This window comes from Muscardinus avellanarius (genome assembly GCF_963383645.1).
Source record: "Muscardinus avellanarius genome assembly, chromosome: 12".
NCBI classification, from domain to species: domain Eukaryota; kingdom Metazoa; phylum Chordata; class Mammalia; order Rodentia; family Gliridae; genus Muscardinus; species Muscardinus avellanarius.
In genome coordinates this window covers 19,720,810-19,743,264 of record NC_137798.1, presented here as the reverse complement: position 1 = coordinate 19,743,264, position 22,455 = coordinate 19,720,810, and the positions used below count along the sequence as shown (strand labels likewise).

At 38.0% G+C, this 22,455-nt stretch overlaps 2 protein-coding genes and 1 pseudogene across 3 annotated transcripts; 1 reads left to right on the top strand and 2 right to left on the bottom strand.

Moving 5' to 3' along the window:
* Positions 1-10,811: 10,811 nt before the first annotated feature.
* On the bottom strand, positions 10,812-11,753 carry LOC308271374 (olfactory receptor 4F3/4F16/4F29-like; the record flags this gene model as incomplete). Its single annotated transcript, XM_080707672.1, has 1 exon — positions 10,812-11,753. The coding sequence occupies exon 1, from the start codon at positions 11,748-11,750 to the stop codon at positions 10,812-10,814; it is 939 nt and encodes a 312-aa protein (XP_080563798.1). The 5' UTR covers positions 11,751-11,753.
* Positions 11,754-17,699: 5,946 nt separating this feature from the next.
* On the top strand, positions 17,700-18,193 carry LOC308271376 (cofilin-2-like; annotated as a pseudogene). Its single transcript has one exon. The product of its transcript is annotated as a cofilin-2-like (transcript).
* Positions 18,194-20,620: 2,427 nt separating this feature from the next.
* On the bottom strand, positions 20,621-21,562 carry LOC308271375 (olfactory receptor 4F3/4F16/4F29-like; the record flags this gene model as incomplete). Its single annotated transcript, XM_080707673.1, has 1 exon — positions 20,621-21,562. Exon 1 carries the CDS (start codon positions 21,557-21,559, stop codon positions 20,621-20,623), a length of 939 nt encoding a protein of 312 aa, XP_080563799.1. The 5' UTR covers positions 21,560-21,562.
* Between the last annotated feature and the right edge of the window lie 893 nt (positions 21,563-22,455).

Here is a 22,455-nt window from a genome sequence, read left to right as displayed (position 1 = left end):
AGAGAGAGAGAGAGAGAGAGAGAGAGAGAGAGAATAAAAATAGAGCTACCATATAATGCACAATACATTTGGGGTATATAGCATAAGAAAATGACATCATTATATCCAAAAATATCTTTGCATATTCATGCAACATTCTTTACAATATCCAATACTGGAGACAACCCAAGTGTCCATAGACATAAGTGGATGGTAAACATACACATGCACAACCTTAAATATACACACAATAGAATATTCTCAGCCTTAAAAAAGAAGGAAGTCCTGTGTTTTGTGAGAATATGAATGAACCTGGAAGAAATTATGCTAAATTAAATTAAAAAGAAACAAAGACAAATATTGCAGGGTCTCATTCACATGTGAAAAATAAGTCACACTCATAGAAGGAGAGAGAGCAAAGTTGGTGGGAGGTGGAATGGTAAGATATTGGTCTAAAGGTACAAATATTCAGTTAGGATGACTAATTTATAGATAGATATTGTGTAGCATGATGATTATGATTACTAATAACAATAATGCACACTTTAAAATTAGTGAGAATAGCCAGGTGTGGTGGTGCACACTTGTAATCTTAACATTCAGGAGGCTGAGACAGGAGGATAATGTTTCACAGACAGCCTCTGCTACTTAGTGAGGCCCTTTGCAACTCAATGAGACCCTGTTTCAAAATAAAGGATAAAAATAAGGCTGGGAGTGGAGCTCGGAGGTAGAATGCCCCTGGGTTCCATCCCCAGTATCGCAAAAATAAATAAATAAATAAATAAATAAATAAATAAATAAAATTAGTGAAAATAGATCTTGAATGTTCTTACCCCAAACAAGTATGTGAGGTGATGAGTATATTAGTTTGATCCAATCATTTTACAATATACACATATATCAAAACATCACCTTATATACCATAAATATATACAATATTTGTCCTTTATATTTTAATGAAAATGGAGAGAGAAAATTCTCTATTATGCTCATAGATTTTGAAATTGTAATTACACAGAGAAGCTTATGGCTATATATAGATTTATTCTGTTCCATGTAGTGCTGTCCGAAATTAATATCACTCTGCTGTCTTCCAGAGTGGTTACAATGATATTCTTGTGTGTTACACTGGTCAAGCTGAAAAAAAGAAATTCAACTCCAAGTTCTTTGAATTTTTGCTTCAAGACTTACATACAGCCTCATTCAGTCACACTCAAGGCTAAATAGATAGCCTTGTTCAGTCACACAAAATTACTCACCTTTTGTCTACTATTGTATCCACCAAGACTATAAGACATATTCTGACAAATAGTTCTTCCTTCCTACTCCCCAGTTCTGGAAAACACTTAATATGAAGGTCTTTCTTCATATTATTAGTATTTATATTACTATCCCTTTAATTTAGTCAACTGATCACAAGACTAACTCACCAAGTAGAGGTGAACTAATTAAAAGCAGAGATTATGACTTACTTGTGTTTGGATTCTCTAATGAAAAAAGTGGCCCACAGAGAACGTTAGTTAGCAGTTCACATCATGATACAGAAATGGTGAGGGGTTAGAATTTGTATAGCAATTCGACATAACAGCAAAACACAAATGTCTGATTTTTCATTCTACTGAAGTATCAGCCCACGAAGTTCTGGGGTTAGAGGGAATGTAACCCAAGGTACTGTGAGAATCCCTGCCCTGAGTACTTAGCACATGATCTAAAGCTCAGACCTGTGAAGGGCATAGGCCATAGTAGAGAGCACTTTGTTCAAAGTTCTATAAAAGGACTTACACTTTACACTGTGATTTTATTTTTATTTAGAGAAGAAACATAGCATAGTGGAAAGAATGTGGGCTTTGGAGTCAGAAAACCGAGATTTATACAATGGTTCAGCCATCAACAAGTTATCACTTTATTCATCTACTAAAAAATTTAAAACATTGACTTCTCATAGTAAATTATAGGTAAAAATAATTAAATATCATAACCATATATTCAATATACAGATATTCCATTTGTAAGTATTCAGTAATACCTACTATTTAATTCAGTAATATTAAAATAACTTTTCTTTCTTTCATTTACCTGTCATGGTGCACAATGCAGAAGATAAATGAATGAATAAAAATATATTATTGACAAGCAGAGAGCATCAAAGTAGCTAAAAGATACTTCAAAATACATGAACTACCTCCTTCTGTTCAATAATTGAGTATAATATTCATTCTTTAGTGATCAAAAAGCAAACTTTAGAATGTAAATTAAATACATTTTCCCTCGAAAAACATGGTTTTTTTTTTCAGTAATTGCTACAGATGTTATTCATTAAGTTCTGCTTCTCAACTAGGAGAGAGGCAAGTATACTTGTGCAAGGGGATGGAGGAGGGAAGAGGGCAAGAAAAGATGGTTGGGGAATGAAAAAGACCAAATAATGTTATATGAAATATAAATATGAATCTGTCATGTACAAATATAACACAATAAAAATGTTTTATATGTTTAATGATGGATTGTAGCTATGCTTCAGAGTATATTCATAGTGAGGTTCAAAGTGATGCAAACATACGTGCACACAGGACTTGGTGTTTTTCCCTCCAGGCGACCCCAACCCACTGTCCATGCCAGTGAGATTAATAGTGATACCTCTATATACAGACGTAGCATTATTTGAACTGTTTCTTTCCTTATGACCTAACTATTCCACTCCTCACCAATAAAACCCATCTAACACTTCTCACACAAAAAATATTATCTCTTCAATAAAAATTATTAGAGAGAAGACAAAAAGTTCTTCTCAACTAGACTTCAATACCCATAAAGTTAAGAACTACATTTGTCTTCTTTCCAGTGGTCCTTAAACTTAGAATTATAATAAGTATATAATAGGAACAAATAAATATTTGCTGAAAAACAGAAAAAGATGTATTTGAATAATTTATAATGTACTGTAATATGCCTAATTATATAATTTTAAAAGATAGGCAATAGAGTGTGTAGAGTTCTAAAGTGAAAAAATGGAAAATAAGGGATAAATTTGTTCCTATTTTACGGAAGATGATCAGGTTATACTCATCTCTTTTGAAAAGCCAATAAAAAACATAAAACCTGTTATATTTTAAATTTTTATGCCATTAAATTTTTGTCTATTTAACAAGTGGATGAGTTCATTCACATAATCATCACTAATAACAAAATGATTAGTTGAAACCTATGCAGAATCTAGAATACTATAAAACCATTTGACTTTTTCTAGGGTCTTTCACATTTTCCTAGGCAGAGTGTTGTTCGGTTCCAGTGCAGAGTCAGCCAGCTGGCCTTTTCTAATATGTCAATACGTTTGTTCACAATTATTCTCCTGTGCTATTTAATCCCTTTTCCTGGACACTATCCACTTTGCTTTGATAGTCTCAAGCACTTCAGGATATGACTCATCTCAATAGCAATTCCAGCCACAGAACCATGTCTGAAACTAAAGCCACTCTACCAATTGTTAAATGTATTTCTACATGTCCACTTACCTGTATAAAGAGAACAGCATCTTCAGAGACTCAGATTCCCTTGTGTTCTCCTAACATAAAAGGCCATATAAGATCCTGCCATAGGAATATATAAAGCTAATTATGTATACCTCAAGAGGCCAGTGACCAAGTAAAAAAACAAGAAAGCTCATGGTTCAGGGACTTTTCTCCCTGGAGGAGCATTTGTTTTGGTCAGTGTGACAAAGGATCTAAGGGGAAAAGCTCACCTACTGCTGTGTGCATGCATATCACTTTCAACTTGCAACTGTAATGCACCAATAAAAGCATTTTTAAACTGATAATAAAATAGTCAAAAGAAAAAGCAAAAGTGGAAAGTTTCTTGGTATTTTGTTTTAAATATATTGATTAACACACATTACAATCAATCCCTGACAACAGATAAATATTAACTGAATAAAATTGACAATAATCACTAAAATTGCTAAAGAGAAGTATACTAAATTTTTAGTAAATTTCAATTAGTAAAAGAGTGTGAATTCTTTATTTATACAAAAAAATATATTCTGTAATTATAGAAGTATACTTAGACTTATTTGCACATAAATTCACTTTAAGCCAGGCTTGGTGGCATATACTTGCAATCCCAGCATTAGGGAGGCTGAAACAGGAGGATAGTGCTTCATGGACAACCTCAGATACATAGTGAGGCCCTCTGCAACTCAGTGAGACCCTGTTTCAAAATAAAAAATAAAAATTAGGGCAAAGGTGTAGCTCGGAGGTTGAATGCCCCTGAGTTTCATCCCCAGTACCACAAAAATAAATAAATAAGTAAATAAAGAAATAAAGAATTCACTAGTGAGTAAAGCCAAAAAACAAATGAAATGACTAAAATATCTAGCAGTTGATAGTAAATTTAAAAAACTGTGGTATACAGAAGGAGAAGGTACATACATATGTTTCCTCTGAAATGCCCAAACTAGGGAACTTAGAGGATACCAGTGGGACTCCAGATAATGGAGGGGAAATACCAGCTAAGCTTGAATGGAAAGATAGGAGAGGAGGAACGCTGAACTTGATTAATGAGGGTCTACATCCGAATATGTGTAAAATTATGAACATGGCATGGTTACCCTGGACAATCATTGGTGGGAGGGGGAAAGGGAAAACGGGGGCGGGGGGGCACCAAATATAGTTTAAATGTATACCGTTTATGTTCAATAAAAATTTAAAAAAAAAAGAAAAGCAAAAAAAAATTGTGGTATACCCATCCAGTCAAATTCTTGAAGCCACTGAAATGCAAGTTTAAACTCAATATGGTTAAAAAGAACTGATCCACGAGGGCAGAGACCAGGTAGACTGCAGACCTCAGCTCCTGCACAGGTTGGAATCAAAGGACAGAGAGAGCTGATCAGAGGTGGCTGATGGAGGGAAAGCGCTGACTCACAGCACTGGACGCCCAAGGCCAATTCTGACCGCTGGAACACAAGACAGGAAAGAATTTGTCAACCCAGAACCAGCACCTGCACCACCAGGGGAGGTCAGGAGGAAGGGGTAACAAAGGGAGAAAGAGGCAGAGGAAAAACTGACAAGTTTAATTCAGAAACAGCAGTAGAAGAGAAAGTTGAACTGAGTTTAGCTGGAACAGGAACTGCTAAGCACCTGCTGATGGAGAAACCCTCTGCTCTTCGCAATTGCTGGTGGAGACCTGAGGCAGGCAGCCACCTCGCGGGGACCACGTCTACGCATGCAGATGGGGAGGCAGTTCAGTCTCTACGATTTCATCCCAACTAGAGGTACTAGTTAATTATACCACAGGGGACGCCTTTGACTTGGGCTGGCTGAGAAATCTGTAAAATGGGCCGCTGCGAGCTGAAGACTGTGAGCACCCGCCCGGCGTCTACCACAGGAGGGCGGTGGAGCAGAACCGAGCTCACAGCACTTCTGCATTCCCGCGGTGTGGCCTAGGGTCCCTGCGGCGCTGCCTGGCACCTCTGACAGGAAGGGTGGGCTCAGCTCAGCGGCCGGGGGCCTGTGCCCAGGAGCAGCGGCCAGCTCTGCCTCCACCACCAGGCTGCCGCCAGGGATGACAGATCCAGAGAAACTGAGGCACCTCTGCACCACTGCAGGGGCCTGGGGGCCATCAGCACGTCCGCCAAGGAGGGTGGTACCAGAGAGCAGCTCCGAAGCTGGCAGCCAGCACAGGAGGGAGAGCCCAGGAGGAGGACCCATCCCTCCTCTACCACCGAGGGCAGACTAGAGAGCAGGTAACCAGGCAGACAGGGTGGAGTCCATGAGGCTGCTGCACCTCTTCACCTCCGTGGAGAGCCTCACTGAGCATGTCTGCCAATGCCGAGGGAGCAGCTGAGATAAATATCTATAAAACAATGATAAACATGCAAGTGGGAACTCTAGTACATTGTTGGTGGGATTGCAAGTTAGTGCAACCACTTTGGAAAACAGTATGAAGAATCCTCAGAAGAATGGGAACAAATCTACCATTTGATCCAGCAATACCACTTCTGGGTATCTACCCAAAAGATAGGAAACCAAACTATCTAACTAATGCATGTGTGTCTATGTTCATAGCTGCACAATTCACCATAGCCAAACTATGGAACCAGCCAAGATGTCCATCAACAGATGAATGGATTACAAAACTGAGGGACATGTACACAATGGAATTTTATTCAGCCATAAAGAAAAACAAAATTATGTCATTTGCAGGGAAAAGGATGGAAATGGAGAACATTATGCTGAGTGAGATTAGTCAGTCACAGAAAGTAAAAAATCAGATGCTCTCCCTAATATTCAGGTCTTCTAGGAAGAAAATGGGTCATAGGAGGAACTCTGGATGAAGACAAAGAAACCATAGATGAGCAAATAAGTCGACCTAACTGGGGGGTTCGAGGAGAGAAGAGGGAAACTCCCTAATGTGTATGATGTTCATTCACAAACATAACAGAGTCACTCACTAAGCCAAACAAGAGAAGGAGAGAGGCAAGGGATGGGGTGGGAATTGAGGAAGGGCTGAGTGAGTGAGGTGTGCATGTATGCCTCTCCCATCTTGTACTTCAAGATGTATGATTATAATGCACCAATAAAAAAAAATCAATGGCAGAGAAAAAGGGTCAAAATATAATTTCAATTTTTAAAAATTGGGAAGCCAGGCTTGGTGGCGCATGCCTGTAATCCCAGCACTTGGGAGGCGAGGACCAGAGGATGGTGGTTCTCACACAGCCTCAGCTACGTAGTAAGGTAACTGAGTGAGACCTAACACAACTCTGTGAGACCCTGTTTTAAAAATAAAAAGACTAAAAATTTGTACTGGGGGTGTAGCCTGGAGGTACAGTGCCCCTGGGTTCCATCCCGTGCTGCAAAAAATAAAATAAAATAAATTTAAAAAGTGGGAGACACATCAAATGATGTGTGTGTATGTTTATATCACTTTGAATCTCATTATGATGTATAATTCCATTGCATCAATAAAAATACAATAAATTTTTTTAAATCAGAAAAAATAGAACAATAAAACCGCTTGCACTTGGCCTCTGCTGCTGTCTTGGACAGCCATTTGAGGTCCACTTACTAGATTAAGTTCTCCAGCACATTCCAGACGTTCTCACTTGCTCAATAACCTATACCAATGATGTAACTTTTCAGCCCCAATGCTTTAGTCTCCTGCAGTGAGTGATACCCTGGCCCAATGTCTCTCTCTGCCTGTGCAGGGGTGCTGAGTGCCCTGGGGCCCATCCCCAAGGAAGCAAAGCACCCCATGCTTCCCATATAGAAGGCTGGGTTGGTCTGTAGCTTTCAGACCTTGTGTACTTCTCAGAGTTTCCCATGCAGTGTACAACCACAGTCACTCTGTGTTCTCTCCCCTTTTTATGGACTCTTTTTAGTTGCCCATGACGATTCAGCACTCACCTCCCTCGGTGCACTCTCCTCTGGCCACCGGGTGCCTGTGCCGAGGGTTGGATGTATGGGGACCTGAATGTGGTCTGTGAAGTAGGTCTCAGGTTGTTGATTATGAGATTTTTTTTCAGGTCTTCCAAAGATTTCCCCCCGTTCACCAAGCCTGGTCATAGTCCACAGAACATGCTATTATTCTACCTTCTCTGATTGGTTGATTTGTTTTTCTTTTTCTTTTTCAGCTTGGTGTTAAAATGTGGTCTCTTAGGTATTGTTGAGTTTCTGTGTCTGTAGTTAGCCCTCCCATGAGGGTAGTCTGAAATGGGAATGCTCCTCAGGTTGGAGCTCCCCAAGACAAGTTAGAGACAGGCCCATCTAAGGTTCCTTACTCCGTTTCAATATCCCCCCTCTATCCCCATTTTTTTCTCTTGTTATTTTCCTTCTTTTTTCTCCTTCCTCCAATACAATGTAGTATTAAGTATACTACCATTAATGCTTAACTTTTTAGCCTGCTCTAAAGGTTTTTTTATTCATTTTTCTCATTAATTAATGTTACAGTTGTAATGGTGCCATGGGCTCTTTTCCTCGATTCAAATAGATAAACTGAATAAGGAAATTAAAACTAATAGCTCAGTTGGAACTACAACAAATTTTTATTACAAAGTCAGTAGTAGATATAAAAGGAAGAGAATGAAAGCAACATGCTTGGAGACATGCTGGAGAGCCTGAAAATGGAACTCTGCACCTTCTGTGACCTTGGCCTTTAAATACAGTTTTCTTATTAGTATGTTCTTATTGACATCACCAAGACAATGGGCCAGAAATATTTCTTAGATCAGTGCTGACTTCTTATCTCCAGATAGTGCATTTATTAAATGCAGGAGATAATATTCTTCTTGGTTTTTTTTTTTAACCTCTGTTGTATTGGGCTGTATTGGGCTCATCAACTATGGGTAATTTGAAACAATGCATGTTTACATTCCCATACGAATACTAGGTCACAAAGAACAGGAGGGAAACAGAGGCTCTGATGTCTCTGTGTATTTTTAAGCCTAAAGGCTTTCATTTCCTCTACAGTCATTATGTCTCAGACCTAAAGAACACCATTAATCAAATGGACCTGTTAGACACATATAGAATATTCTGCCCAACTATAACAGAGTTCACATTTTTCTCAGCTGCTTATGGACCTTCTCCAAAATAGATCATAACCTGGGACACAAAGTGAGGACTAGTAAACTCAAAACATGGGACATACTTCCCAGTGTCATTTCAGATCATGATGGAATAAATTTAGAAATCAACTATAAGAAGACCAAGAGAAACCACATAAACAGGTAGAACCCAACACTGCTGAATGAAGAATGTGTCATAGAAGTAAGGGGTGAAATAAAGAAGTTTCTAGAAACAAATGAAAATAGAGATACAACATATTAAAACCTCTGAGATACTTTCAAGGCAATATTAAGAGGAAAATTAATAGCACTGAGTGATGACATAAGAAAAATAGAAAATTATCAAATAAATAACCTAATGACATACATCAAAGCCTTTGAAAAACAGGAATAATCTAACCCCAAAGCCAGTAGAAGGCAAGAAATTATTAAAATTGGAGCAGAAATTAACAAAGTAGAGAATAAATAAAGGAAATAGAAAATCAACAAAACCAAAAGCAGTTTTTTAAAAAATTTAACAGATATATAAGCCACTAGCAAACTTAACCAAAAAAAGAAAAGAAATGCAAATTACAAAGATAAGAGATATTGTTATTTGGAAACAGGGTCTCTTAAGCCAGCCGCGCGATCTTCCTGTCTCTGTCTCCCAAGGGCGGGGATTACAAGCGTGAGCCACCACAACTGGCACAATTTTCCATCTTTGATGGGAAAGACTCTCTCTTACCAAAATTTAGTCCTCTATGAGCCCTATTCTACTGAGGTCTCAGCCTTGGCCAAAGTCCCTGCTGGATATACATAGTTCGATTTTGCAAAATCCTGCTAAGTCAGTTTAGAGAGAATCACTCATCTGTAACATCTCTTCATTCTAATCTTCAGTCCACTGATCCACAATGCACTTCATGGCTACAGAAATGCCTACTTGTTCTTATTGTATTGGGAATTCATCTCAGTGCTATGCTAAGGTCGTTTTCCCCCTATTATGATAGCTCTTGAATGAAAATCTATTTTTATTACATGACTATAGTCAGGTTCTCATTTTTAAAACATTTTTATGAATAAAAGTTACTGTTGTAAAAGTCATAATTTAAGTGGGTGACTGAGACTAGAAGTAACATTAAGTGGCCCAAAAATAAAAATATAACCAGTTATGGAACATAATAAAATATGATTTTCCGTGTGTGTGTGTGTGTGTGTGTGTGTGTGTGTGTGTGTGTGTCTGTTTGTGTTACTAGGGATTAAACCCACAGAAAGTCTACCTCCAGGCTGTACCCCTCAGCCCTATTTTATTTTTTATTTTATGCAAGATCTTCCTAGCTTGAGAGTCTAACTACTTACTGAGGCTGTCCTCCAACCTGTGATCCTCCTGTCTCAGCCTCCTAAATACTGGGATTATTGGGATTATTGGTGTGTGTCACCACACCCAACTTTTATTTTCCTTTTCAAATGAAAAAAAATAGATTCATTGTGAAATAAAATGACTGATTATTCCAGAATAGAGGTCTCAACCTTAGCCCCCTCCCCTGTAGATGTGCGTAGCCCAGTGTTAGCAAAAGATGAAACCCAATGAGTGTAGAAGATTCCATAAGTAAATTTCTATTTTCCTTAGTTACATATGTAAAACTTCAAGCAATTAATGTGAATACCAGCAATAAGTTAAAATTTTGGCAAAGGTTACACAGCTTGGCTTTGGTGGATCTACTAAAAAAAACCACTTAGGGATGCTTCATTACTACATGTTATATTGGAAACAGGGTCTCTTAAGCCAGCAAGGCTGGCTTCGAACCTGCGCGATCCTCCTGTCTCCACCTCCCAAGCGCAGGGATTACAAGCATGAACTAACACGCCCGGCTTACTTTGAAGTTTTAAAACACAGTACCAGTGAGTGTGAGATTATTTACAAATGGGATCTTTTTCAGACATGGTCATTAAGATGAGCTCATGTTGGATTACACTGGATAGAGAGAATTATCCCAGTTACCAAGGCCATGAAGTAGCCTGCCCTCTTCATATAATAAATACTTCATATAAATATTATTTCCCTTGGAATTGAGGCTCAAGATTATTGCAGTCTTATGTTTCTAAATTCTTCATATGTAGTTTCTCCTTTCCTTCCAAAAGTGAATTTTCCTCCATTCTAAGTGAAAGATAAAATAGATATAATAGTAATATGAATGATCATATCAAGGTAGGACAAAGAGACACTTGTATCCGAGTTTGACATCATAGTAAATCTCAGCACTCTATGAGAATGTGTGTGCTTCACAATGCCACAAATCTCTTAGGAGATCTTCCTATAACTCACTAGCTGTCTGCATGCTCTCCTCATTGCTGCCTTCATTTCTTGATTCCTTAGTGTGTAGATGACGGGATTCAGAAAAGGAGTAAGAACTGCATCAAAGAAGGCCAGGAACTTATCTGAGTGTGTGGAAGGAGATGACCGCGCATAGACAAATATCAAAGGAACAAAGAACAAGACGACCACAGTGATATGAGCTGAAAGTGTGGACAGAGCCTTGGATGAGCCACCTGAAGAGTGTTTCTGAACAGTGACGACGATGACGATATAGGAAATGATCAATACAATGAAGGAGCCCACAGACACAAAACCACTGTTGGCTGTGACCATGAATTCCAGCTTGTGAGTATCTGTGCAAGCAAGTTTGATGAACCAAGGAATGTCACAGTAAAAGCTGTCCAACTCATTAGGGCCACAGAAGGGCAAGGTCACTACAAAAGCCAGTTGAACCACAGAGTGTACAAGGCCAACCACCCAGGCAGCCACTAAAAAGAAGATGCACATTCGTGGGCTCATGATGCTCAGGTAGTGAAGAGGCTTGCATATGGCCACATATCTGTCAAAGGCCATGGCCATGAGCAGCACCATCTCCACACCTCCAATTACATGGATGAAGAAGATCTGGGTGATGCAGCCTCTAAAGGAGATGACTTTGCGCCTTCTGAAAAGGTCATAAATCATCTTGGGGGAAATGACAGAAGAAAAACCCAGGTCAATGAAGGAGAGGCTGGCCAAGAGGAAGTACATGGGGGAGTGTAGGTGAGGCTCAGAAGCCACGGTGAACACAATGAGGGAGTTTCCCGTCATGCTGGCCACATAAAATGTGGAGGAGAACACAAAGAGGAGTATTTGAATATCCCAGGAGTTGGTGAGTCCCAGGAACACAAACTCTGACACCACAGAATAATTGGCTCCATCCATTGGCTTTGTTGACAGTGCTACCTGAAGGAGAAGGACAGGAGAAAATCTAAATTGAGACAATCATATTAATAGACCAGAAAGAAAGAAATCAAAGATATGAACGTTTTCCCTGTAGCATTAAAACAGCATATACCTTTTATGAACAAGTGCTCATTATCACTAATTATCAGGGAAGTGCATACTAAAACTACAATGAAATATCACATTATACTTGTTAAAAGAATTTTTATCAAAAACTCAGAAGTAATTATTTTATACATTAGAGGGGGCTTAATGTAATACAGAGTTTTGGGGTTTTGAATGTGGTGTGTGTGTGTGTGTGTGTGTGTGTGTGTGTGTGTGTGTGTGTGTGTGTTGTTACTGGGGATTGAACCAAGGAAAATTCTATCTCTGAGCTATAACCCAGCCCCATTTTAATTTTTATTTTGAAACAGGTCTCACCAAGTTACTGATGGCCTCACTAAGTTGCTAAACTTGGCCTTGAATCTGTGATCCTTCTGTCTCAACTTCCCAAGTATTAGGATTACAGGTTTGCACCACCATGCCTGCCTTAGTACAGCTATTATTTTTAAAGTTCACTTTCCACATAAAATTAAAATTTTAATTAAAAATAGGGACTTAATGTCAAACTCAGTGTTGAAGCACTTGCTTAGCATACACAAGACCCTGACATAGATACATGGTACCATAAAAAAAGAAAAACAAAAAGATTAAAAACAAAACTACTATATAATCCACAATACACCTTTGGGTATATACCCAAAGGAAATTATATCCTTATACCCAAAAATATCTTCTCATATTTATTGCAGCATTATTTATAATATTCAATATAATGGGAATAACCCAAGTTTACAGATAAGTAGATGATAGATACACACACACACACACACACACACACACACACACCACATACACACCATGAAGTATTCTTCATACTCAAAAAAGTAGGTAATCTTTTTTTTGTAACAACATAACTGAACCTGGAGTGTATTGGGCTAACATTAAAAGGACTTAGAAATTAAATTAAGGACTTAGAAATACATACACTTAAGTATTTCATTTATACAGAAAAAAATAAAGATATAAAGAGTACACTGGTAGACCATAGGCACATGGGATGCAGTGAGAAGGTTAAATGGGAAGATATTGGTCAAAAGTTACAAATATTCATTTAGGATGATTAATTTCTGGAGATCTGTTGTGCAGCATAGTACTTTTGGTTACTGATAATAGTGAATTGCTTACCTAAAAATTCCTAAAGAGTAGATCATGACTGTTCTCACAACGAATAAGTAGAGGAGATGATAAATCTGATAACTAGCTTGATTCAAACATTTTACAATATATACATATATCAAAACCACATCATACACAACAAATATGTGTAATGTTTATTTGGCAATTAAACTGTAATGAAGCTAGAGGGAGAATAAGACCTCCTATGCTGATAGATTTTGAAATTGTGGTCACACAGAGAAGTTGGTGGCTGTCATGTGGAGTTGTTCTGTTCCATGTAGTGTTGCCAGAAAGTACTGTCCCTCTGCTGCCTCCCAGAATGGTTGCATTGATGTGTCTAATGAATTAGACTGGTCAACCTAAGAAACAGAAATTCAACCCCAAATTCTTTTTATTTTTGTTTCAATACTAAAATATGGCGTGTTTCAGTCACACCAAATTATTCACCTTTTCTCAACTATTGCATCCACCAAGCCTAAAAGACATTCTGAAAAATATCATATGGCCATACCACCCTGAACATGCCCAATCCCATTTGAAAAAAATAGTTCTTCCTTCTCACTCTACAACTCTGGAAAATATTTATCTTCAGGTTTTATTAAATGTTTACCATTGCTTTGAAGTCTTGCTTTATATTGTTAGCATTGTTTTACTATCCCTTCAATTTAGTAAACTGGTTAGAAGACTAACTCCTAACGGTAAGCTAGTTACAGGCTGGGGTTTTAAATGACTCATGCCTGGGTTCTCTAAAGCAATGGAAAAGTGGCCCACAGAGAGGGGCAGGTCATGTTTTTATCATGTTTGTCATAATGTCAGATTGTATCATGTTAGGTACAGAAAGAGTAAGTATTTGAAAACTTCTCTAGCAATTTAACATAACAGCAAAAACCTAATGTCTAATTTTTTATTTTACTAAAGTATCAGCCCATGAAGCACCATGGAGAGAGGAGAGATAATGTGAGAATTATTGCCCTAAGGTACTCTGCACATGATCTGAAAGCCCAAAGCGATGATGAGGATCATTGCATAGTAGAGAACATTTACTCAAACCTTTATGAAAGGACATACACATTATATTGCAATTTGGGTTTTAAGTCAGTTTCTTTTTTTTTTTTGAAGGTCTTTGCAATGATTTTTATTGTATTAGTTACATGCATTTTTAAGTAACTGAATATGCATGATATAGAAGACAAGACCTAACTCTTTGCCCTGTGTTGTAATTGACCCTTTTTCTTCATCTATATAAAATTGATTAATTCTCTAAAATTGACTCTTAGTCAATTAATTCTCTAAAATTGACTCTTAGTCAATTAATTCTCTAAAATTGACTCTTAGTCAATTAATTCTCTAAAATTGACAGACACTTAGTCCTTGTAGACTAAGGACAGACATATTTGGTATTGAAGTTCCAAATAAAGAGTCACCAAGTTCTTTGGAACCTATAGACATCTTCTGGGTTTCAACAAGGTGCTCATCAAAACCATCATCCTTGTATATTTCTCCTCAGCCTAGAAATGCTGAAAGTTCATTATCTCTCTCAACTCAAACTTTTTGCATTTTTTACTCTGTAAATTGTCACAAAACTTTCTTTTATATCTGGCAAAATCTAGACTCCTTTAATTTAGAAACACCTATCTTCTTTTTTTATTACTATAGGAAAAATAAGTTTTGTATTCTCTTTAAAAAATGCATATGTTCATAAACAAAATGTCACCCTAGAGATTTCAGCTTGAAAACCAATGCCTTCAACATTTACTCTTTGATTCTCTTTCTCACTTACCTTCACCACCAGAAAAATTCCCATTGCTCTACACTCTTTAAATTCTTCTTACAGTTCTACTTACCATTCAGAGATAGAATTAATATAAGTACTCTGATTCAAAACATAAGAAATCAAGAAAAATTGATTTCTGGTAGCTTTAAGTGTCACTTTGTTTTCAATTTTTCTACATCATATTTTAAAATGATAATACATTGCAAATTGTCTCTGAGCCTCTTTTCCATCTGACAAACTTGCCAAGTTCCTAATAATTTTTTTCTTCTGTTTTATAGAAGACAATCAGGTTATATCCATCTCTTTCAAAAAGTTAATTCAGAAAACATATAACCTTTTATGTTTTTAGTTTTCGTGTGTCATCATATTTTTGTCTATCAAGTGGTAGAGAATGAGATCATCCACATAGTAATCACTGATAACGGAATGATTAAATGCAACCTCTGCAGAATTCCAAATATTACAAAACTGCTTTCTAATGTCCTTCACATCTTCCTAGGCACAACGTGGTTTTGTTCTAGCTCAAAATCAAAGTCAGTTAGCCTTTTCCAATATGCCAACATGTTTTTCACAATTACTTTTCAGTGCTATTCAACCTCTATTGCTGGACACTATCTACTTAACTTTAGACTAATCTCATGTACTTCAATATATGATTCATATTGATAGCAATTCCAACAAGATAACTGTGTAAGAAATAAAGTCACCCTTCTTACTGTTCAATGTATTCCCATATGTCCCTTTTACCTTATAAAGAGAACAGTATCTTTGGGGACACAGATTTTTCTGTGTTCTCTAAGATAAAGGACCATATACTATCCTTCCATAATAAGCTATGAGGCTAATTATATATACCTCAAGAGGCCAATGACCAAGTGACACTAAAAAAACAAGACAACTCATGGTTCAGAAACTTTTTCCCTAGAGAATCATTTGTTTTGTTCAGCAAAGCCAAAGACATAAAACTTCAAAATACAAGAAAGAAAAAATGAATGAATTTTGGTATTTTGCTATAAAAATTGAAAATTACATATTGCAATCAACCCCTGAAAATAGGTAAATGTTAAATAAAATAATAACTATTTTATCAATTCTCCAAAAGTGTGCTAAATTTTTAGAATACTTTAAGTATTAAAAGGATACAAATTTTTTTTTTTGCAGTACTGGGGATGGAACCCAGAGCAATCTACCTCTAAGCTACATCCCCAGCCCTATTTTTTATTTTTTATTTTGAAACAGGGTCTCACTAGGTTGCAAAGGGCCTCATTAAGTAGCAGAGGCTGTCTGCGCACCACAATCCTTCTGTCTCAGCCTCCCAAATGCTGGGTTTACAAGTGTGTGCCACCACGCCCAGCTTACAAATTCCTTGTCTGTATATAATAATATATTGTGTATTTCTGAATATGTACACAGATTTTGCCTGTACAAAGATTCATTCTAGAGAATAAAAAAGTAAAAGAAATAACTAAAGTATCAGTTGATAATAAATTAAAGAATTTTGCTACACCCAAAGCAAAGTAGATAGGGAGAAAGAGTAAAAGAAAAACTTACCAGCTTAGTTTACAAACAACAGTAGAAAAGAAAGTCTGACTGAGTTAAGCTAAGACCAGAGCTGCTAAGCCACCTGCTGATGGAGAAGCACTCTGCTGTTTTTAGTTTGCTGGTGGAGAACTGAGCCTGGCAGCCATCTTGCAGGACCACATCTAAATATCACAGCTGTGGAGGCAAATAAATCTGTTTAATCCCAACTAGAGATACTAGTTAATTATATCATAGAAAATTCCTTTGAAGTCAGCTGGCTGTAATCTGTCAAGGGATCTGCTACTAGCTAAAGGCTGCAAGCACCTGCCACAGCATCTACAAGTGTAGGTAGAGAACCTAGTCCTGGTCCCTGCCACTGGCTGCCTGATTACCTCTCACAAGAAGGGTATAGCCTGGGGAACTGCCCAAGCACCTCTTCAGTGGACCTATCCTCCCAGAGGAAAGGATAAATTTCTAGTAACATACAACCTAGCAAAACTAAATGAACAGGATATGGAAAACATAAACAAACCAATAATAAGCAATGAGAATGAAGCAAAAACAAAAAGCTTACCAACAAAGTAAATCTCAAGGCCAGATGGACTCTCATCTAAATTTACAAAATCTTTAAAGATAAAATAACCCCCACATTCTTGCATACACAAAACAAATATTAAGAAGGTCAGATAGGCCAGGCATGGTGGCACATGCTTGTAATCCCCGTGCTTGGGAGGTGGAGACAGGAGGATCGCGCAGGTTCGAAACCAGCTGTGCTGGCTTAAGAGACCCTGTTTCCAAATAAAAAAGTATAAAATAGGTCTGGGAGTGTAGCCTGGAAGTAGAAGGGTTTCCAGGAACCCCAGTACCACCAAAAAAAAAGAAGGTCAGATAGCCAAACATAATCTACAGATTCAATGCAATACCCATCAAAATGCCAATGTCATTCTTCACAAAACTAGGCGGGGGAAAGCAGCCTAAAATTCACATGGAAGAGCAAAACACCCAGAATCACAAAAGCATTTCTGAGAGAAAAAAAAAGCAATGCTGGTGATTTCACAATACCTGATTGCAAATTATACTATAGAAAAATAGTAACAAAAATACAACATGGTACTGGCATAAAAGCAGACACATGAACTAATGGAATATAACAGAATAGAAAGCACACACAGACCCACAAAGGTAATTATTTTATCCTTGGCACAATTCTAAAACCATACTTTGAAGAAAAGACTGCCTACAGATTGGGTAAAAATGTTGACTACCTATTCTTGAGATAGAGGACTAATATAGAGAGTACATAAAGAATTCAAAAGTCTTAAAACACAAAAACTGACCCAATTAAAAATGACTTATTGAGAACCACCACGCCTGAGCCGGGCTGCCACAGTTGAGCTGCAGCCACCACAGCATCTGAAGTTAGAGTGAATGATGAAGTCATCAAAGTTTTTAATAATATGAAAGTTAGGAAATCTTCTACATAAGAGGAGATCAAAAAAAGAAATAAAGCAGTTCTCTTCTGCTTAAGTGATGACAAAAGACAAATAATTGTAAAGGAAGCAAAGAAGATCTTGGTGAGTGACATTGGTAATACAGTGGAGGACCCCTACACATCTTTTGTGAAGTTGCTCCCTCTGAATGATTGCCGATATGCGTTATAAATGATGCCACATACAAAACAAGAGTCTAAGAAAGAAGACCTAGTAATTCTGGGCTCCTGAAAGTGCACCCTTAAAAAGCAAAATGATATATGCTAGCTCTAAAGATGCCATTAAAAAGAATTGTTTTTAATTTCTTTAAAAAACATGAGTGGCAAGTAAATGGCTTGAATGACATTAAGGACAGTTCAGCACTTGGAGAGAAAGTAGGAGGCACTGTAGTAGTTTCACTTGAAGAAAAACCATTGTGACAATGAAATGCCATCTGGACCTTAAAGGACTTTCATTTCTCCAGCTCAGTCCACTGAAGTAGCATTAGCCTTTGTTTTTTTCCACTGGGCCCTTCCAACACAACGAATGAAGGAGATGTCATTCATTTAAGTAGCCTGGCAGTAATTGCCATTAGACTGTTTAATATAGTTACTTTTATGTAGACCTCAAGGAATGTCTTTCTGTCTTATAAGCCAAAACAACTGGCTCTATGCCTCTCTTGCAGCAAGCACTACAATGAATGTGACTGTCAATGTGAATACCTTAGACTACTGCAAAGGGCAATAAACTAATGGAATGCCTTGAAAACATTATCCACTGGTCAGATAGTAAACATTTTTCAGTATTATTTGCAGTTGCTTGATTGTAGTTCTGTGAGGCGCTGGAGCATTCACACACCTCACCTGCCTTGCAAGCCTATTTTATGACATGGCAGCACAGATATAACACTATGCATTAAGAGCACGTTTTTGTAACAAATTTAATCCCTCAAAAGGAATGCCAATTACATTTCACTAACTGTGTCATCAGTGTATCCTAGTACCTCAGTGTTCATGGTTGTTACCTGCATAACTTCTTCAAGGCAATAGCTGTTATTAATGCCTGTTTTCCATCAAATGTACACTGCTGGACAAGTGTAGGCGTTTTATGTTTACCATGTTATCATGTGAGTCTTGCAACACTAAAGATATTTTGAATACCAGTCATGGTAGCAATTTCTGTATAAAAGAGCCTTAAATGGAACATTGTTTTGAGATCAAACTCCCCACCCTCACAAAAATGGCCACATTGCAATAAAAATTGTGACATATTACAAAAGAATGGGTTATTAAAATCAAGTCACAGCCGGGCATGGTGGCGCACGCTTGCAATCCCAGCATTCGGGAGGCTGAGACCTGGAGGATCGCGGTTCGCGGACAGCCTCAGCTACTTAGTGAGGCCCTCTGCAACTCAGTGAGACCTGGTTTCAAAATAAAGAATAAAAAATAGGGCAGGGGATGTAGCTCAGAGGTCAAATGCCTAGGTGTCTGTCAACAGAGGAATGGATAAGAAAAAACTGATACATAGGTAGAGATGTAGCTGGTATAAATATAGATATCAATAGATATAGATCAAGACACACACTCAGAGAAGTTTTACTCAGCCATAAAGAAAAAATTATGTCATTGCAGAAAAGTGGGTAGAACTAGAGAACATCATGTTGAGTGAAAGTCAGGTTGACTCAGAAAGTCAAAAAACATGTTTCTCTCATATGTAAAAACTAGAAATTTTAAAAAGGAATAAAAGAGAGATCCCACGAAAATAGAAGTGAGACCAGGAGAGTAAAGGATGGGAATCAGAGGAAGAAGGAAGAAAGTTGGAGGTACTGGGAAATTAAATCAACCAAATTATGTTACATGCATATATGACATATCACAATGAAAGCCACTATTAAAAAATGGTTAAAATAATATTTAGGCAAAAATGTGGTACCGGTGATTGAACCCAAAGACATTCAACCTCTGAATTATACCTGTAGTCCTATTGTATTTTTTATTTTGAAACAGGGTCTCACTAAGTTGTGGAGGGCCTCACAAGGTTGCTGGGGCTGGCTGCAGACCTGCAATCCTCCTGTCTTAGCCTCCCAAGTACTGGGATTACTACATGTTTGCACCACCACACATAGCTATAAAGCAATCTTTAACATACTATTTTATTGAATTCTTCAAATGGCATAGCAAAATATTGTTATCAACATATAATTTCAACCTGTATAACTAAACCAAAATATATAGCTAATAGTAACTATAATTCATAATTGAACCCAGAACTGAAAAGAAATTTTTTTCATATACAATACTACTTTGATACAAGTTGTCTCCAACAAAAGATTCAATATTACCTAACATCTGTGTGTGTGTGTGTGTGTGTGTGTGTGTGTGTGTGTGTGTGTGTGTGTTTATTGACCCAGGGGAATTCTACCTCTGAACTACCTCCCACCCTCTGTTTTTTTATTTTTACTTTGAAACAGAGACTTGCTAGGTTAATGAGTCTCACTACTTGCTGAGGCTGTCCCCAAACCTGTGATCTTCCTGTTTCAGCTGCCCATGTACTGGAATTACAGACATGCACCACCATGTCCACTCCCAAACATCTTTTATAAACCAAAATAAAATATCAGAGAAGAATCACACTGAAGAAAATTAGCTGAAGCTTACAATAGTCTTGGGTTTCTAAATACTTCACATGTAATTTCTCCTTTCCTTTCAGAAGTGAATGTTCCTCCATCCTAAGTAAAAGATAAAATAGATCTAATAGTAATATGGATGATCATATCAAGGTAGGACAAAAGACACTTCTGAGTTTGAAATCACAGTGAACCTCAGCACTCTATGAGAATGAGAGTGTTTCACAATGCCACAAATCTCTTAGGAGATCTTCCTATAACTCACTAGCTGTCTGCATGCTCTCCTCATTGCTGCCTTCATTTCTTGATTCCTTAGTGTGTAGATGACGGGATTCAGAAAAGGAGTAAGAACTGCATCAAAGAAGGCCAGGAACTTTTCCAGGTGTGCAAAGGGAGATGGCCGTGTATAGAAGAATATCAAGGGACCAAAGAACAAGACGACCACAGTGATATGAGCTGAGAGTGTGGACAGAGCCTTGGATGAGCCACCTGAAGAGTGTTTCTGAACAGTGAGGATGATGATGATATAGGAAATGATCAATGTGAGGAAGGAGAACACAGAGAAGAAGCCACTGTTGGCTGTGACCATGAATTCCAGCTTGTGAGTATCTGTGCAGGCAAGTTTGATGAACCAGGGAAAGTCACAATAAAAACTGTCCAACTCATTAGGGCCACAGAAGGGCAAGGTCACTACAAAAGCCAGTTGAACCACAGAGTGTACAAGACCAACCACCCAGGCAGCCACTAAAAAGAAGATGCACATTCGTGGGCTCATGATGCTCAGGTAGTGGAGAGGCTTGCATATGGCCACATATCTGTCAAAGGCCATGGCCATGAGCAGCACCATCTCCACACCTCCAATGACATGGATGAAGAAGATCTGGGTGATGCAGCCTCTAAAGGAGATGACTTTGCGCTTTCTGAAAAGGTCATAAATCATCTTAGGGGACATTGCAGAAGAAACACCCATATCAATGAAGGAGAGGTTGGCCAAGAGGAAGTACATGGGGGAGTGTAGGTGAGGCTCAGAAGCCACAGTGAACACAATGAGGGAGTTTCCCGTCATGCTGGCCACATACAATATGGAGGAGAACACAAAGAGGAGTATTTGGATATCCCAGGAGTTGGTGAGTCCCAGGAACACGAACTCTGACACCACAGAGTGATTTGCTCCATCCATTGGCTTTGTTGACAGTGCTACCTGAAGGAGAACAAGAGGAAAAGACCTGAATTGAGACAATCATATTAATAGACCAGAAAGAAAGAAATCAAAGTTATGAAAGTTTATACTGTAACATTAAAACAGATCTAACATGCTCATGGTTTCTGAAATGTCAAGTGAGTGGGGTTGTATGGATCTCCTCTCTACCACTGACTTCTCTCTGTATTTAATACTTCTCTACTTCCTCTCCACTAGATGATGGAATGCTTTGCCTCATGAGACAGAAGAAGATTAACATAAGTAACAGTAGTTCAAACCCAAACTCTTCTGATTTTGGTTCAAAATTAAGATGGTTGGCCCCAGTCACTATTGCATGCATTTTCAAGCCAATAGACTCTCATCTGGAAAACACACCTCTTCTTGCTTTCCTTCTACTCTCTACCTCTGGGGGAAAAATTCATCTTCAATATTAAAATTTAACACATCTGTGAAATTTTGCTTTATTATAATTATCATTTGTACCATCGTTTAGGTCAGAGTGAACTAAGTAAAAATCTAACTCATCAAGGAGACTGTAAACTTCTTAAAGGTTGGCATTATGACTTATACATATTTGTGTTCCCAAAATCAAAGACAAAATGATCCACAGAAAGGTGTACATCTGGGCGACGGAGAAAAGCGGGGCTTAAGAGCCCCGCTAACAACCAATCTCTATTACCACAAAATCAGCACCTTTCATAGCCAGAAAACACCATCACCAGAGAAACAAAAAAAAATCACCAGGCTCCAGAGAGGAGGGAACCCAGAACGGAGCTTAGAGCCACAGAGGAGATACGCCAGCCTCACAGCCGAGGACGCAGCAGCAGCGCCTTACTGCCGGCGGCGGCAGCGGCGAATTCACCGGATGGCTATGG